Consider the following 16,830-nt stretch of genomic DNA (forward strand, 5'->3'; position numbering starts at 1 on the left):
GCTCGGTTGACTATTTGGTAATCCTTACACAGAAATTTGAAAGCAGCAGGTCTTATATACCTCCCTTAGAGCCTGAGGGAGTTGCCTAAAGGTAATTAACATTATTTTGGCACCTGCCTCAGGGCCACTATCCCACACACACTTTCAAAGTGAAATGTTCTGTGTGTAATTAAAACGCTGAATCAGGGTTGGACCTGCGGTTTCACCACAGTTTTAGAAGACTGGCTCCGTTACAGAAACCCAAGTACTATAGCTGCTGCAGGCTTTCAGGGAGTTGGTCACAGAACTGGTCGGCTGAGTGTCATGTCACACTTAGGTCATCCGAGTCACTCCCACTGTCTCTGGTGAGACCCGTGAGTCACTCTGAGCCTCAGTTTCAAAGCTTCCTCCTGCCCGCACGAAGCATCATAATTTATTTCAACATTGGCTACAGATGAGGCCCTGAACGCCTAAGAGAAGATTCTGTGAGCTAGGCAGACTTGCTCTAGAACGTAAGTCTAGTCTTGGCAAAACGCAAGTCAAGACACTACACCATTTTCCTTTTTATTTTTAAATAGATGGCGTAACAGTATTATCACAGACGTTTTTGAAAAAAGGAAGCTACAAACCTTCCAACCCTCGGGGATGAGGGAAGACCAGAACATCAGAGGACTGAAAGACGAAAAGTTTAAGAAGGGATTACATCCAGAGACTGAGAGCTTGAATAAAGATAAAATCCAGACACGAATACAAATGAGACAGCAGAAAGGTCACCTGAAGACCTCAGCTAGCATAGGTCAGTTTATTGTCTGAACTTCAAAGTGTCATTTCTCTTGGAAAACAAAATACATCCAATAATTGTTTTCACTTATTTAAGCTGTTTTAAAAAAAAAATCAGCATTTTATTATGCAAGGGGTAACTCCTGACGTTCTCACTCACCAGGACTAACCCCAGCAAATATTTAATAAATACCCTATGTTGGGCTCAGCTTTGAAGAGGGATTCAAATGCAGCCTAACCTGACTCCCAACTTCAGACAGTTCACAATTTAGTTAATATCTACTCCTGTGTATTACAGAGTTATCACAACAAATAACAGGCAGAGAATTCAGCATAGTGTTCCATCAATCGACTTGTGATAATAAAGTCTGCATCACTGGATTTTATAAAAGTGCTCCAAATATGCATGGTGATCAAAGAAATTTCCACAGCTCAAAACGCAGAAAACGTTTTACTTGTTTTATAGACCAGAACCTGATTTCGAAAGGGTTGCTGAGTATCAAGCCCCCAAAGGTATAACTGCCAGGTGTTCAAATTCATAACTGTCTATGCTTCTATCTGCCTTTACTAATACTCCAAAGTTATAAACATCAGGCCAAACGAGGAAACATTTTGCCCCGTCTAGCTAACTGTAAATGAAAACAAACCAGAATTCAAGCAGAGAAAACAGTTTTTCTTACACGTCTGGATACAGCTCTATAAGACAGGGAGGTAATTTCTAGAATAAAGAATCAAGTACAAGGTGAAAAAGCAGGATATCGTCCAGCACATTATGTCCGAGGCACCTGCATGACGCAGTGAGCCGGCAGCTGGGCCTCAGGGATTTAATAAGATTAGCACCCAGAAGACACCTCTCCAACTGACTTACACCTCACCCCTCACATCCCAGGGGAAATAAGAGCTGAAAGAAACTAAAGTGCAGAAAAGGAGTCCCCTGAGTGCCACTTCCTTGTTTTGGTACCAAATTCCAGAGAACCCGGCGCCTTTTCAATTGGACAAACAGCAGTTTCATCTGAGGAAGGGCAGCTCGGAGGAGACAAGGCCATCTGAACTCAGAGCACATTCCTCAAAGTGCCTTTGGTTGTTCCAAACTGCAAATGCAGAGTAAATATAGTACAATGTAAAATTCACCATAAATAAACATTCAAACATACATTTTACATTTTTGCCTTTTTAACTAAGTTCCTAAGCTTAAAAGACACAAGCTAGGAAAATATTTCTATGATCGAACAGAAAATTACACAATAAAGCCTTAGAAGACTAAGAATTGTAACATACATAATAAATAAAATGTAAGCAAAGCAACTTTGTTCAGCTTCAAAGTACTCTATACCAGTTTTGCAAATAACTTTATTTTCTCACCAAAGCAAGCCTTAAGCACAAGTTGAAGGCAGTCACAGAAGTCAGGGGTTCACCAGCTACCTGGATTTTACCTTCATCAGAGGCTTTTCAAAAGGGCTGATCAGAAGGGATACCAAAGAAATGGCAAATTATAATCTCACATCCTTATTTTTCACTTACAAGAATACAGCATAATTAATTTCTGTACATAAAATGTGCATTAGTAGCATGACAAAAAAAGCAGAGCCTGATGAGAAATTAATGATTCCAAACATTTTTAACACACAAATTTAATTATTTACTTCTCATAAACTGATCAAACGTCTTCCAGAGTTAGTAACAATGAAGCATGAAGAAACAAGACTGCCTTAAAAAAAAAATCTCAGACATTTGTCTAAGAGAATTTCTCTGAGTGAGGCCTAAGACTGCTTTCGAATTTAAAACTAATGAACTCTGATATGTCACAGTACTCAAATTCAAAGTGGAAGACATGATAAATACAGGCAAAGACTGCATAAGCTTTCAGAAAGAACATTATTAAATCATACTCATTTGTTCCAAAATATTAACATTCCAAAATCAGAAGCTTTGGACTGTCAGAAACATTAACAGAATGAAACACAGTCCCTGAATAATCAAGAAAAGACAAACTAGGTTATAATAGGTATTTAAGCATTAGGAGATCACTGTCCAATGTACAACACATGTATCTATTTCCAAAAGTAGCTACTGAATAATGCTTTTTTACAATAAGATTAGCAAATTGGACAGTTTTCCGGACACATGTAAATGCTGAGTCAAGGGGGAAGTTGATGTGCTTCCAGGGTTCTGATTCGAGACTTTGACTTTCAGGCTCTCATTTTGATAGCCTGCAAGAGCGAGCTCTAAAAAAGAAACTACATTTGTCATATTCCCTTCTGAAAAAATGGGTGAATAATCTACTTTCTGAAAGCAACGTGATTAAATGGGAAAAAATAAGAATAAATATTTGAAAAGTAGAAATTATCACAGTTAAATAAAATGTTAAAAAATGCAAATATTTTCCAATTTTAAGCTCTATAAAGAACCAAAGCTAAGTTTCACAGAGGCTCAAAGAGATGTAAAAACATGAAACACCACTCCCAAAAAGGGTAAAAGAAATCAAAGGTCTTGGATCTTATCGCTCTTAAGCTATAAGAGCTTTGTTTGAGGTGGGAAATGAATGAAATCTCATTTTAAGAAATGCATATTACATATGTCTAATACAATTGTTTTTGCTATCACTGAAGCAAACTCATTTTAAATGAATTGATTCAAAGGTGTTTTTAAGGTTTTCTAATGGCAAAAATGGATTCTCCTAAAAAGAATTACCACTTTAATAAATTTAATTTACAAATATAAAAATCATATTACACCTAAGCCAAAGTTGATGGCCAATTAATAAGGTAATACAGGAAAAAATGGAAAAAGACCGTTATTTAGGATGAATAATTTTAATATGCACAACATTATTTAAGATAACATATTCACATTTTCCTTCCTGTGTAATATGCCTCCTTTAAAAAAAATACAAATTACTTTCTCTGGATGTCTATTTGGAAATGAAATTAAAAATAAATTTTGCTTTCACAGACAGAAAGATTCAGACACACTACTATCTGAATACAGTAATTGAACTACCCTAAGGCAAAAACATGAGGTTATTTTCAAATTATTTTAAAAGCACCATTAATACAGAATTTTACACTGAAATTTGTATTAACCTGTGACAAATCAACCTAAACAAATTACAATTTAAAAAAAAATCAGCCTTTTAAAGAACCATCATTTTACACATCAGTCATGTTAAAGACCAAAAGAGAAGCACTGAATTTATGAATCATGCTAGAAATATTTTTATAATTAATTCCACTATAATCATCTTAATGAATAGCGTGTTAGAAGGACAAGCAGCAAGGGTTAATCACAAAACAATTCGCTATTAAGTTTCTGAATTTAGTTCAGCAAGTACATGAGTTAAAACAAAACGATACAGAAACCAATTATACTACCAAGAACATCATTCTCAATGCACTTTGTGGACCAGCAGGAGAATGAGGGGTACCGCTTTCCTCAAGTGGGAAAGCCAAGCAAGGGACTAGCTAGGCGCTGTACTGGGGAAAAGATCACATAGTTGCCTTGTATTGTCCGATCACAGCTGCCCCACTGCATGTTAAGCCCTGGGTGAGCAAAGGAAAGAAAGAGAAAGGAGATTGCTTCGGGGGTTCACAAGCCAGTGACTTCAGTCCCTGCATCAAAGTTACTGGTTATGTAAATCCAAGATGACGCAAGTCTTTCCCTGAACCCCTTCATTCTGTGACGTACCATCAACACCATCTGTGGTCTCGCTTTCTTCTTCTTCTTCTTCTAGCATTTCAAAAGGAGTCATTATATCATAGAGAAATGAGAGGAAACCATAAAACCAATCTGAACTTTCCTCTGCTAAAATATTAAGGACTTCCTCAAGAGAATCAATATTTTCATTACTGCCATCTTTGGTCAGGCCTACATAAGAATAAAGGAAGAGAGAAAGAGAAAATAAGGAGAGCAGTTAGGTGGAAAAAAGAAGTTGAGGAAGAGTGATCTCAAAAAGGATGTGCATCATGGTCAAGGAAGTTTACAGAAAAGATATTTTGGAAAATGAAGAAATCGGTTAAGATGCACACCTTACAATCAACTCTCAATCATATGGACTAAAGGAAAAGCAATTTGGCCAATCCTCACCGTTCCTACCAGCCCCTAACCGGGTTTGCCTTTCTCTCATCAGAGAACTGAGAGCCAAAAAAACCCACAAAATTGTATCAGCCAAAATAGACTGACCAACTTCAAAGGGAAAAGTGAGTAAAAGTAGTATGAGGATAAAAAGACACTTCCGACAAGCCCCACATTTGCTCATGTAGCACCCAGATATTATCGAGAGTTGATTATACAAACATTTACATATGTCAATAAATATTCACTGAAAATAGAAATGTTCATTTCCTCAAACTTTTCCCTTTAGGAGCTGGAGTTAGTTTAGGAAACTCTGGAATTAACATGACTAGCAGGGTAACCGTTCAGCCTCCACAGATGGGCACCAACGTGCTCAAATTATACCAGATCAACAACTTACATTTTAAAACTAGAAAATGTGAGCTTTATAATGCTCCGGTTACTGACCTGTGGTCCTGTCGTTCTGACCAACAATAAGAGTCAGCTATTAATAACAATACGCTCAGCCTACCAATATGAGATGTGATCAAGGCCAGTCACCTGCAACAGGAACATTCCAGAGTTCTCTCCCTATCAGCTCACGAAATTAGCTTCTACTGCAAAGACCCCAGACCCCCATATGGAAAGAAAGCAGTGTATATATCGTTTTTATCACTTGTTTTTTTCCTGTGAAGAATTGGCTTTGGGTAAGACTGGTCTCTTGGGTCCAGCAGGTATCAAAGGCCACCAATAGAACTGTCAAGTTCTATACAGTAAGATCCATAATTTTGAGGAGAAAAAAAAAAAAAAAAAAAGACAGGCTGTAAGAAATATGCACATCTATGATTTTAGAGCTTTTCGGATTATAACCACCTAATTTGGTATTTCTGGCTTTGACAACACAGAATTTGTCCACACAGCATAACTACCAGCAATCAAGATTGGCAGGTAAGGGATAATAATAAGACAACTAGTTTAATGTTAAAGATTATAGTGAATTTTCCCCACATTAGTCCATAGAAGAACTACATTGCGCCATTCTTCATGCATTGGGGGGGGGAACCCCACAAACTTCAGTCGGTATTTAAATTATTTTTTGACCAACCCAGCATGTTTCTTCACTGAATTGAACAGTTGACAAGTGCTATGAACGGAGATCTGTATTCCCACCCAAGCCCCTGTGGGAATAACACTATTTCTTCTTCTTGTCCAAAAACTCTACAGCTGTATATTTAGAATAAACATTTTTCTTTTCCTCCATTTTCCAATACAAGTACTTCCAAGTACTGAATATAAAATATAAAACTTTACCACCCTTCAGCATGACAGGATGAAGTATGCAACAAATATGCAAAAGTATTTGAGCAAAACTAATTACCCAACTATGCAACATTTTTGTGGTTCTTAAGACAAAAGTACTAGTCCAAAGAGAAAAAGAAAATATGTTCTGGATTTATAATTCCTTAACCTCTAAAAGAAGGCCTGAAACAAAGAGCCGCATGTGCCTGCCTTTGGGCAAGATCCAGCCCTCCCTTCCCTCCTGCTCACTCAGGCATCTGTCAAGTCTACAAACGTTTGTCAAGGCTCTAGGGATTGCCTTCCCTTTTGTTCTCTGGCCATAGCTGGTGCCAGCTAGGTGCCAGTCACAGGGCAAAAGGATAACTATGTAATCCACAGGTGGTGTTACTCTAAGAAAATGTTACTCAGAATTTAGTCCTCTTTCCTATTGATTTATTTGGGAAACAAGTTTTCAAAGAATACATTATGAGACAATGTAGCTTTCAATCATCCAAACCAAAATCAAAGACATTTTATTTTAGATAATTTGGCCACAAAAGTAGGAAGGAATGTAAACAAGACCAGGCTTAGAATATTTTCAAAGTATATTGTAAGGGCCATGGCCAGAAATAATAAAATTAATGATGGCTATTGATCTGGATTTACTCACATATTTCATTCTCTTTATAGTTCATAAAAGCAAACTTTGAAATGTAAAAGAAATGTAAACATGAATGTGTACATTTCCTCAAACTGATCAAATTTAGATATATGCAAATTTAAGACTCCAGAAAGAAATACTAATGAGATAAATCCAAACCTATGGAAGTTCAGCATAACTATTACCACACCTGCCATGCCTAGCTCTCACCCAATCTCTGACTTTCTACTTTCATCCCTCCCCAGGGATTCCCTCTGCCTTAATCCAAAGCCCTTACCCTTGAGCTGCTTCTCCAATGAGAACGTACCCCAGAGAGCTGGCTCCTTTTGGGTTACACTCTCACTGAATCTGCTCCCCCGTAATCTCTCCCTGAACATACAGAGCCCAGCAAGGCCAGAATTTCACCTGGTTCTTGCAACCATCCACCAGTAATAGAGGCACAACTAGGCTACAATAACCTCGCGAAGTAGAAAAGAACCTTAGTCATAAAATTCAATTCCTATCAAGGTTGTATTTCATGCAGAGAATTCAAACACTACAGAATAAGGTCAGAGGACAAACAGCTTACATTAGTTTCTTTCATCTTTACCAAAGCCACAAGCCAACTGCGAATTTGTACATACACACAGTAAAATAGTTTATCTTAGCCTTTGTGCATTTAATAGTCAAATTACCAAATGAACACTCAGATTCACCAACTGAGTTCTGTCTCCAAGTATATGATTCTTGCAAAAGGAACAAGTTACCATTTGCCCATACCACATATGTGGCTACCCGCAAATGGCGATGTTCTAAATTACATTTAATTAAACACTTAAAGGTTGCTTAAAAATATTAAGGGGAATAAATTTTTGAAATCTAAAATACTAAAAATCAAGTTATTCATGTAAGTTTGCAATAGAAATCAATGTGTGCTGTAGAAGAAATAACATGTTTTAATTTTTAATAGTTGACGTTTCCTGACAGACCAGATAGCTGATTTTAAGCACCTCCCCCCTTAAAAAAATCAACAAAATACAGTAGATAAGTAATATTATTTCTAAAAATGAGGAAACGGCTCACATGAAGTTATTTTTTAAACAAAAAGCTTTGCTATTCAGAATCTGTCATTTAAAGAAAAGTAACAAAATGAAGTAATAAACCATTTATAGGCAACCAAATTAGCATCATTCTGAAATAAGGTCTATATAATTTTCTTTCTTACACATGCCTAGGATTATAGTCTTCTGAGAATTTACCATATTTATAGAAACCCAAATTTAGATATATAATGACAAAATTATATAGAAAATTCTATTACGGTTAAGACAGGAAAAGAAATTTCATGGGTATAGGAAGCTTTCACTGTTAAGTAGCAAATATAATTCTCACTGAGCAGTAACAAGAAAACAACGTCAAAATTAAGAAGTTTTATTACATTTCAACACAGATGCACCTCCCATTTTTTTCATATCCATAAAATATACACAAAATTGTGTGTCTAGGAAGAATTTGTGCCATTATTCTATTAAGCTTAGTATGTAAACCTTGCCATATTTGTTATTTTTCTAAAGACTTTAGTATAAAATGTTTTAATGCATATTACACTACATACTAAAACAAAGGAAAGGATGCTGTTTAACAAGCAGAAATACATATCTCACCAGGCCAGATTATATAAAATTTGCATATTAAAATTAGCACCATCCTTTCTAGTATGAGAGTATTTTAAAATTAAATGAAGGAATATCACATCTTTATCTATTATAAAAAAAATCTCAATGTTAAAGACAGGTAATTCTGGTGATAAAAGAGAAGGGTCCAAGACTTACAAAAATCAAGAAACCTGGCCAAAGACTACTAGTTTATATTTTAATGTTACCTTTCAAATAGTCGTAGGACATTATAAGATGTTTACTACCACTATTTTATTTCAGAATGAATTTATGTAAGCCTTCAGAAATTTACATTTTCAAATGGACGTTGAATTATGTCAAATGATGCTAAAGAATGCTCGCCATTACCATATGTGAAAACAGACTAGGACATTATCTACATGTTCAAATGTTAAGTTCAGAATATAAAGTGCTTTAAATCTAAGAACACATATGAAATTATATTACTTATAATATCTGTGCAGGAGCTATATACTTATCCATTTGTAACAGTAAGTTGAAATGTGAGAGTTTATAGAAAAATAGTTAAGCCATTCAACATCCCAACAAGGATGAAATAAATATTTAAGTGGGAAAATATCTTTCATAAAATGGAAATGACTGACACAAACATTACTAAGGCTAAAATATTGGGTTGGCCAAAAGGTTCATTTGGTCAACCCGATATTATTTTGCTTCCAACATTTTAGCACCACTAATTAAAAAAAAAAAAAATGTGTACTTGCCTAATAAAACTTTGGCATCATCTACATCAAAATCTCCATCACCATCAGCATCATAGATTCCCAGTTTTCCTACAAGAGGGGAAGGAAAGACGGATATGGGAACAAAAGGAAAAACAAATTTAATAAGGTGTTACTATTTCTTACAGTCCTGCATATCGGCCATTAATGCAACCAATCAGTGCAACTCTTTGCTCCTTTCATCCTTAAAAGCCGTGCCAATGATAATCTCACTTAAAAATGAAGGCAGTTCACTTAGAGATTGAGGAAATATTCACCTAACAAATCTAAGAAATATAACTCAGATAATATTTTCTTTAAGGGCTTAACAATACCCTGAGATTTAATCATTTCAGAATAGTTTTTTTTAACTTTACTGCTAAAAATCTTTTAGGTAAAATTTTCAACATATATAAGGAATAATACAGATCCATTTCTAACAGTTACATGAAATTTAATGTTTCTAAAGTACAGAAGTTCCTCACACCATTAATACTCAAAACAAAAGAACACCCACTGAGCCTCAAATAAAGACCATATATAATTAACATCGAGTATAAGTACTAAAAATAAGAGGATGATTAATTTTACGTTTCATAATAATGATTTATGGTAGAAGCATCATGAATCAACCTTTAAAAACAGACTTCTGGAAATAAAGTATGTAAAACTGGCTTTCTGAAACTACAAAGGAAAACTTACACTTATCCTACTTAAAAATGTAATTAGCACTGGCCACCTACTACTAAGAAAAAAAATAAGGCTTAGAACAGACAAGCTGAGAAGACAATACTAGCAGAGACTTCCTCCTTCAAGAATAGTAAATGTGTATTTTAACTTTATCATCTCAGAGCACTGGTTCAGCATTTCAAATGTAAGTCAAATACATTCAGTTCCCTAAAAACATCCTAAAATCAACACAGTTCATAATTCATCATTGGGCAATGGCTGTGAAGAGACTTATTAATTTAACATTTTAAACAACAATATTTTAAATAGCAATATTTAAACCACATTTACAAATACAGCATCAGTACTAAAACACCAGTCGGCAGCGCTGCCACCATTTTTGTTTGTTTGTTTGTTTGTTTAAGCAATGCTTTTTTTATTTTTACTTATTTTTTTTGAATTATAGAATTTTATTTATTTTTTATACAGCAGGTTCTTATTAGTTATCTATTTTATACATATTAGTGTATATATGTCAATTCCAATCTCCCAGTTCATCCCACCACCACCACCCCCCGCCACTTTCCCCCCTTACTGCCATCATTTTTTAATAAAAACTAAGTTAACTCCAATAAAGATGTTAAAAAAAAAAAAAGGAAGTTAAAACATTGCACAACAGCAGGAAGAACTTTGGGAGTAGAGTTGCTATGACCAACCTAGACCCTCCCAGAGCCCTTGTTCCACTTAGGAAAATATTGTTAACCTGCTATGTAGAAGTCTGATTGACAAAGCACATACACGTTGAAAATGACAGTAACAGTAATAATGTAGAGATAAGGGAGTTATCATTTCTATAGCTAAGAAAATATAAGTGAAAAGCGCTGGTCTGCAGTTGAGGCTACGTAGAGCACAGAGTTCAAATAACAATAAAAAGATAGAAAATACTATACTTTCTCACAAATTTAAGAGGGAAAATTGGTCCTACCACGTACATTCTCTGATGCAGGTGATAACTAAAATAGTAGACCAAGGGTGAGGTTTTAGAGACTAACACAAGTAGACTTAAAATGCATCTCCAATAGCCTACCTTGAAGTACCTCTGATAAGTTATAACGGAAGTCCTTTGCTTTGGCTGCATGCATACAAAAACACGAAAATTGTTACTTGAGCTTAAATGTACACATCTTTTAAATCTCTTCTTTTGTCTAATAGACTTTGCTTTGCAACATCACCAACATAAGTTAACAAAAGCACAGATCTACTCAGAAGTTCATCTCCAAACTAAAACTCTTCCTCTATCACTCTTATCAATCTACTCGGAGACACTTTCCTCGAAGTACAATAGTAAAAATAAGAAGCTTTAACAAAAGGCAGATTACATGTGTGTTTTGTTATTCTTTGCCTTTCCCCCCAGAAAGATGGCTGGCTATAATCTAATAAGTAAAGCAAAAGTGCAGAACGGTCTATGGAAGGGAGGGGATTTTCTCTGCGACACTGTACATACAGAGAATGTACAGTGTGTGTGCATTTTTTTCAAAAATGTGTGCATTTTTTTCAGTGAAAAGGTCCACATCTTTCACTGGATTATTAGAAAGGAAGGCCATTTACTCACAACAGCCAAAAAGTGGAAATAACCCCTATGTCCATCAATGATGAAAGGATGAGCAAAATGTGGTGAATCCATACGATGGAGCATAATTCATCCATAAAATGGAGCAAGTACCAAACCTTGAAAACATTACACTAAGTGCAAAACAACAGACACAAAGGGCCACGTATTGTATAATTCCATTTACATGAAATGGCCAGAATAGGCAAATACACCGAGTGTATTAGTGCTTGCCAGGAGACAAGAAGAAGAGGGGGATGGAAATATTCTGAAATTAATAATGATGACAGCACAAAATTATATGTTAAAAAACAGTGAACTGTACATTTTTACATATTTACAATATTGAATTTTACCTCAATTACAAAAAGAGACTTGGTCAGGTGAAACAAAAAAAAAAGTATGACTCCAAAAAATGATTCTTATAAATAATTAATTATAATAATATAATGATTTTTGTAAAGAATCATTAATGTAAAAAACCGTGAAAAACTGCAGTGATTATGGGGAGAGAAAAGGAAATGGAGAGGAAAGGAAGACAACTATCAGAAGTAACACAGCAACTTCCTCAGAACATCCTACAGGCCACACCTACACATGCACATGCACGCACACACACACACTCACATCCACACACAACAGTTCCAACAAGGACACAGAGGCGTGTGCTTGGAAATGCTCTCTTTAAGGCAGGGTCTTGCAAATTGTGTTTACGATCCATTCATGGGTCCTTAAATAAATTCAGTGGCTCCTGACCAGTATTTTAAAAATTCATAATACAACAAAATAGAATAGAAATTACAGAGTACTGCATGTCACAAGAGTACGTACTGTTAAAACTTTTTGGTGTGATATATAGACAATATAAAGCCTATTTTTTTCTATGACAGATCATGTTCAAAGAAGTTGAAAGTACCACAGCAAGGTAACCCTGATAACATCCCCTTTTGTTCCTTCCCTACTGAGAACCACTGAGAGGCTACAGAATTGACAGTACCAATAAGAAACAATATGAAAATCCTTACCTAGCACTTCCTCGTAATCAACAAGATCAAACCAGACCACAGCTACCGATGTCCAGACTCCGAGCAATGCAATGACCATAAACCACGTGAAAAACGAACTTCCAGAAAGTCCTCCTTTCCTCCCATTCTTGTGTCCTCCATGCTTTGCCTCTGTTAAAAAAAATAAAACAGACGGACAATGTCATTATATAAGAAGAAAACAGTTTATTGAACCTCTTTTCACTGAAATATTTCTCCAGGAATTTGAGAGTACTTCCAATGGTAAATCACTTCAAAACTATCAATAGTTTTCACTTAAATTCTTAAATCATGTTACACAAAATAAAGATTTTAAAAATGGAAAAGACTATGCTTAGCCTCAATACCACATATGTATGACCCTAACTTCTAAGTAACGAAAGAAATAAACTACTAATGGGTTCGCGATTTTTTTAAAATAAAAATTGATATGTGTATTCCTTCCAAGTTCTTTATCTAAACAACCTAAATATAACCTCCTTCAAAGTTCAGAGCATATCAACAACTTAAAGAGATCATAAATGTAGCCAAAGCCTTTTTTTTCTGTCGCATTTAGTTTCTGTAGAATCTTGAAAACCGTAACTGCCATAGAAGAAGCTCCCCCCAAAACACTTCATATTCTTAGCCAGAGAGACAGAGATGAAGGAAGGAAACTATTTATAGGAAACAGAGGTCAGGGAAGAAGAGAAGCCAAACAGTGCAATTCAGTCCTCCTCCACAAGATCCACTGGGACCCAGGGAAAAAGGGAAAGGTTTTCGTAATTGGTCTCGACGTAGGATACAGTTTTGTAAAGTGCTGTCCACCAGAAGTGTCATGTATCAAACATTTGATATGTTTAGTATACGTTATACTCTTCTGGAAATACTCGTACAGCCAAAAATAAACAAAAATAATGATAGTCAAGTCATACTAAGAGAAAATGGTCAACACTGTCCTTAAAAGGACCATAAAACTCAAATTTCTCTTAAAAAGGAATATGATAAATATTAAATATTAATAAACAAATTAGAAGAATATGTCATATCTCAACATGCCCTTTGGGAAAAGGAAAAATTTATCAAGCAAGTAGGAAAGGAGGATGCTATCTTCCGTTGCTGGAGCACGTTACCTCCTCTACGTGCACGCGATTCTCACAAGGGTCCCCTCAGTGTTTCTCAAGAGGGTGTTTCTGGGTTTAAACAGGACAATTCTTCATCCTGTGTGACTGTTCCTCACACTGCAGGGCAGCTGGCATTCCTGCTTTCCTCTGGTCCCACAGGTAAGCAGCTCCCAGTGATTATGACAAACAAAAACACCCCCAAATATTTCCAAGTGTCCACTACAACAGTGGGGGTAAGGACAGGAATAATCATCTCTGTTTTATAGAAAAAAGATGAAATGGTTCACCCAAAGCCACCAGCATAAGGTGGGTCGAGCCAGGAATAAGCCCTGACTTCTATGGTCCTGAATTCCTTGCTCCATATGAAATATGAATGGGCCAAATTACATGATTTCAGATACCTCACTAGCTCTCATCTACAACCTGCTTCCTGATTCCTAAATCCAGTTCTAATTAGGGAATACTGGTAGTAATTTTCCAGTGGCTTAAATCAACAACATGCTATCAATTCTTCTTGTTAAAAAGATATACAGATTTTTTAAACCAACCACTAGATCAACTTTTCAAAAGGGGTCATAAAAACTGAATCAGTCTTAGAGTGTGTACGTTATGCTTGTGGATATACACACTCAAACATACACATATTTATTTATATATCTATATTTAAGTATATAAATTGATTAACTAAATCAAACAAAATTCCTTCTTAAAGAAAAAGTCAATCTCCTTTTCTAGTGTTCTTTAAATATTAACAGACCCATCAGTAAGGGCCAGATTTATAAATAATCACATGGTGAATTTACAAAAGTACGCTTTACCAAATAACATCCGGCCATCTAATTTGTTTCTTTTTTCTTTTTCCTCACATGATCTATTAAAAGTCTCCTAAAAGCTGGCTATATAAAAATAAAACTTATACATTTAAAAAAGTACCTGCTGGGCACAGATCACAATGTTACTTATTAAATCCACTTAAAATAGGCTCCACTGTTTTATTATCTGAACATAGTCACCGGAGTGGAGACTGGGTGAAAATTTCTGCAATGCTGGTGAGGGAAACTGATGATTTCCAAAATTTTATGTGTCTTAAGGATAGAAGCTATACGAAGAACAATATAAAATAAAGCACCACTATAATTTTTAAAAAGAAAAGAAATAGCTTCTGTGGGAAGGGGAGCACCACAGATTCAGTAACAGTGTTGTGTGTTTAATTTATTGAACTTCTACAAACATGAAGACATTTTTTAAGACAGTATTTTAAAAAACCTTTATTTCTATACAACAAATCAATATATGCACATTACTCATTTGTATAGAATACTAACTATAAAAAGAATAATGCCTTCTAAATATGGAACTATAATAGTGACTAAGGATGTTCCTCCCTTGGCTACTTATTATCTAAGAATCAAACTTAAACTTTTTATTTAAAATAAGTGCTAAAATGGCAGGAAAACTGGGTTCTTGTCTTATCTCCTCTTGGATATTTTGTAACTGATACCAGTCTCTTGTACTGTTCCTGATAAACTAGAAAATAATAAGGCCAAAAAAATATAGTTCAACATTTTATTCATTCATTTAATATATTTTATTCAGCACATATGTGCCAGACATGACTCAGTTTTTTACTCAATAATTAAGTTTTCAAAATGTGTACCTCAATAAAAGTACACCTCAGACGATGCTATTTGAAATAAGCTTATAAAGAAATAGCTAATAAAACAAAATAATAATTTGAATTCCAAGTCCAATTCTTTCTCCATTTCTATCTCTTTCTTTTTTTTTTTTCTTTTTTTAAATTTCCCTTACTTATTTATTTATTTATTTATTTTTGGCTGTGTTGGGTCTTCGTCTCTGTGCGAGGGCTTTCTCTAGTTGCGGCGAGCGGGGGCCACTCTTCACAGCGGTGCGCGGGCCTCTCACTATCGCGGCCTCTCGTTGCGGAGCACAGGCTCCAGATGCGCAGGCTCAGTAGTTGTGGCTCACGGGCCCAGTTGCTCCGCAGCATGTAGGATCCTCCCAGACCAGGGCTCGAAACCGTGTCCCCTGCATTGGCAGGCAGATTCTCAACCACTGCACCACCAGGGAAGCCCTCTATCTCTTTCTTAAAGCAGAAACAGAGGGGGAAAATTCCTGAGATTCTCAAAAGGAAAGTATCATTTATCCAAGTTAATTCGTAACACTCGTCTAAGTTATTAACCTGCAACACCAAATATAAGTAAAAAGTGGAAATGAGTTTTAAAAAAAATTATATAAATGCATATACCAAAACAGAGAGAAGGGATTAGAAGGGTAAAGAGAGAGAAAGCCAAAGACAGTAAAGAATACATCTTTACCTAGAATCTATTCACATTTATTTTAGACATCATGCTAACAACTTCAATCAAGTTTCCTAACTCACTGCACAAAACTAAAGAATAGACTTTAGAGACAGCCTCACCCAAAGGAGTTAAAGCAACAAGTGCTGATGGAGGGCAGGCCTATAAAATGTTTGAATACAGCACGAGTAGACACAGAACCTGAAGAGTGGCAGGAGGCCATTTATGATTGATGCTCACTGGCAACCCTGACTAGTCCTTAACTATTAAACTTATAGTCCTTAACTATTAAAATAATCTTTAGTACAAGGTAATAATGAATCATATTAATTCTGTCATTAAACTATTGTTTTAAAACTGTTTAAGAATGCAAGAAATGTACAATAAATTTTGGAAAGATTTTCATTCAAAATATTTTTTTATTAAATGGATTTATCGCTTAAAAGGTAAATGTTAAAAAAAAAAGAGTAAATGTTGTTTAGCTAGAACATGAAGTAATTAGCATTATTTTATCCATCCCTTTATAATGTCAAATAAATGAGGTGTTACTCCAGTAGTATTAATCTTTTTACTGTTAATATTTACCAATTCCATAAAGGAACAAAACAGTAAATTATAAAAAGGAGTGCTGAATTGGGCGATTGGGATTGACATGTATAAAGTGATGTGTATAAAACTGATGACTGATTAAAATTTAAAAAAAAAAAGGAGTCTTTCTTGAGACATCTTTTCTAGGGGAAACTTTTTAATTGACACTAAATAGCACACTCTTGATGTGTCACTTTGTAAATATGGTGTACCTAGTCCCATAGGGCAGATCAGTTTCTGTCCAACTAAACTGAAAAAAGCAGAGTAAGATAAACCCTTCGAGAAAGTTTAAAACTCCCCAAGCACACCTGAAACCAGTACTGTGTTCCAAACATATTCTGGAAGAACATCTAGTAGTTCTAAAATCAGAATAAATCT

General features: G+C 35.3%; 1 protein-coding gene across 4 annotated transcripts in view; it reads right to left on the reverse strand.

The window, feature by feature from the left end:
* The window catches only part of ASPH (aspartate beta-hydroxylase), a 220,290-nt gene that overhangs the window by 171,264 nt on the left and 32,196 nt on the right, over nt 1-16,830 (reverse strand). For 3 of the 4 annotated variants that reach the window (XM_068525742.1, XM_068525741.1, XM_068525743.1), the window contains exons 2-3: nt 12,429-12,578; nt 9,129-9,197 (exon numbers count right to left, since the gene is read on the reverse strand). In XM_068525742.1, coding sequence (XP_068381843.1) covers nt 9,129-9,197; nt 12,429-12,578 — 219 coding nt within the window. Of the gene's footprint in view, nt 1-4,378; nt 4,624-9,128; nt 9,198-10,881; nt 10,927-12,428; nt 12,579-16,830 lie in introns of those variants that run through there. The other variant, XM_068525744.1, reaches the window with a different exon arrangement.

The sequence above is a fragment of the Eschrichtius robustus genome, chromosome 17 (assembly GCF_028021215.1).
Source record: "Eschrichtius robustus isolate mEscRob2 chromosome 17, mEscRob2.pri, whole genome shotgun sequence".
NCBI classification, from domain to species: Eukaryota; Metazoa; Chordata; class Mammalia; order Artiodactyla; family Eschrichtiidae; genus Eschrichtius; species Eschrichtius robustus.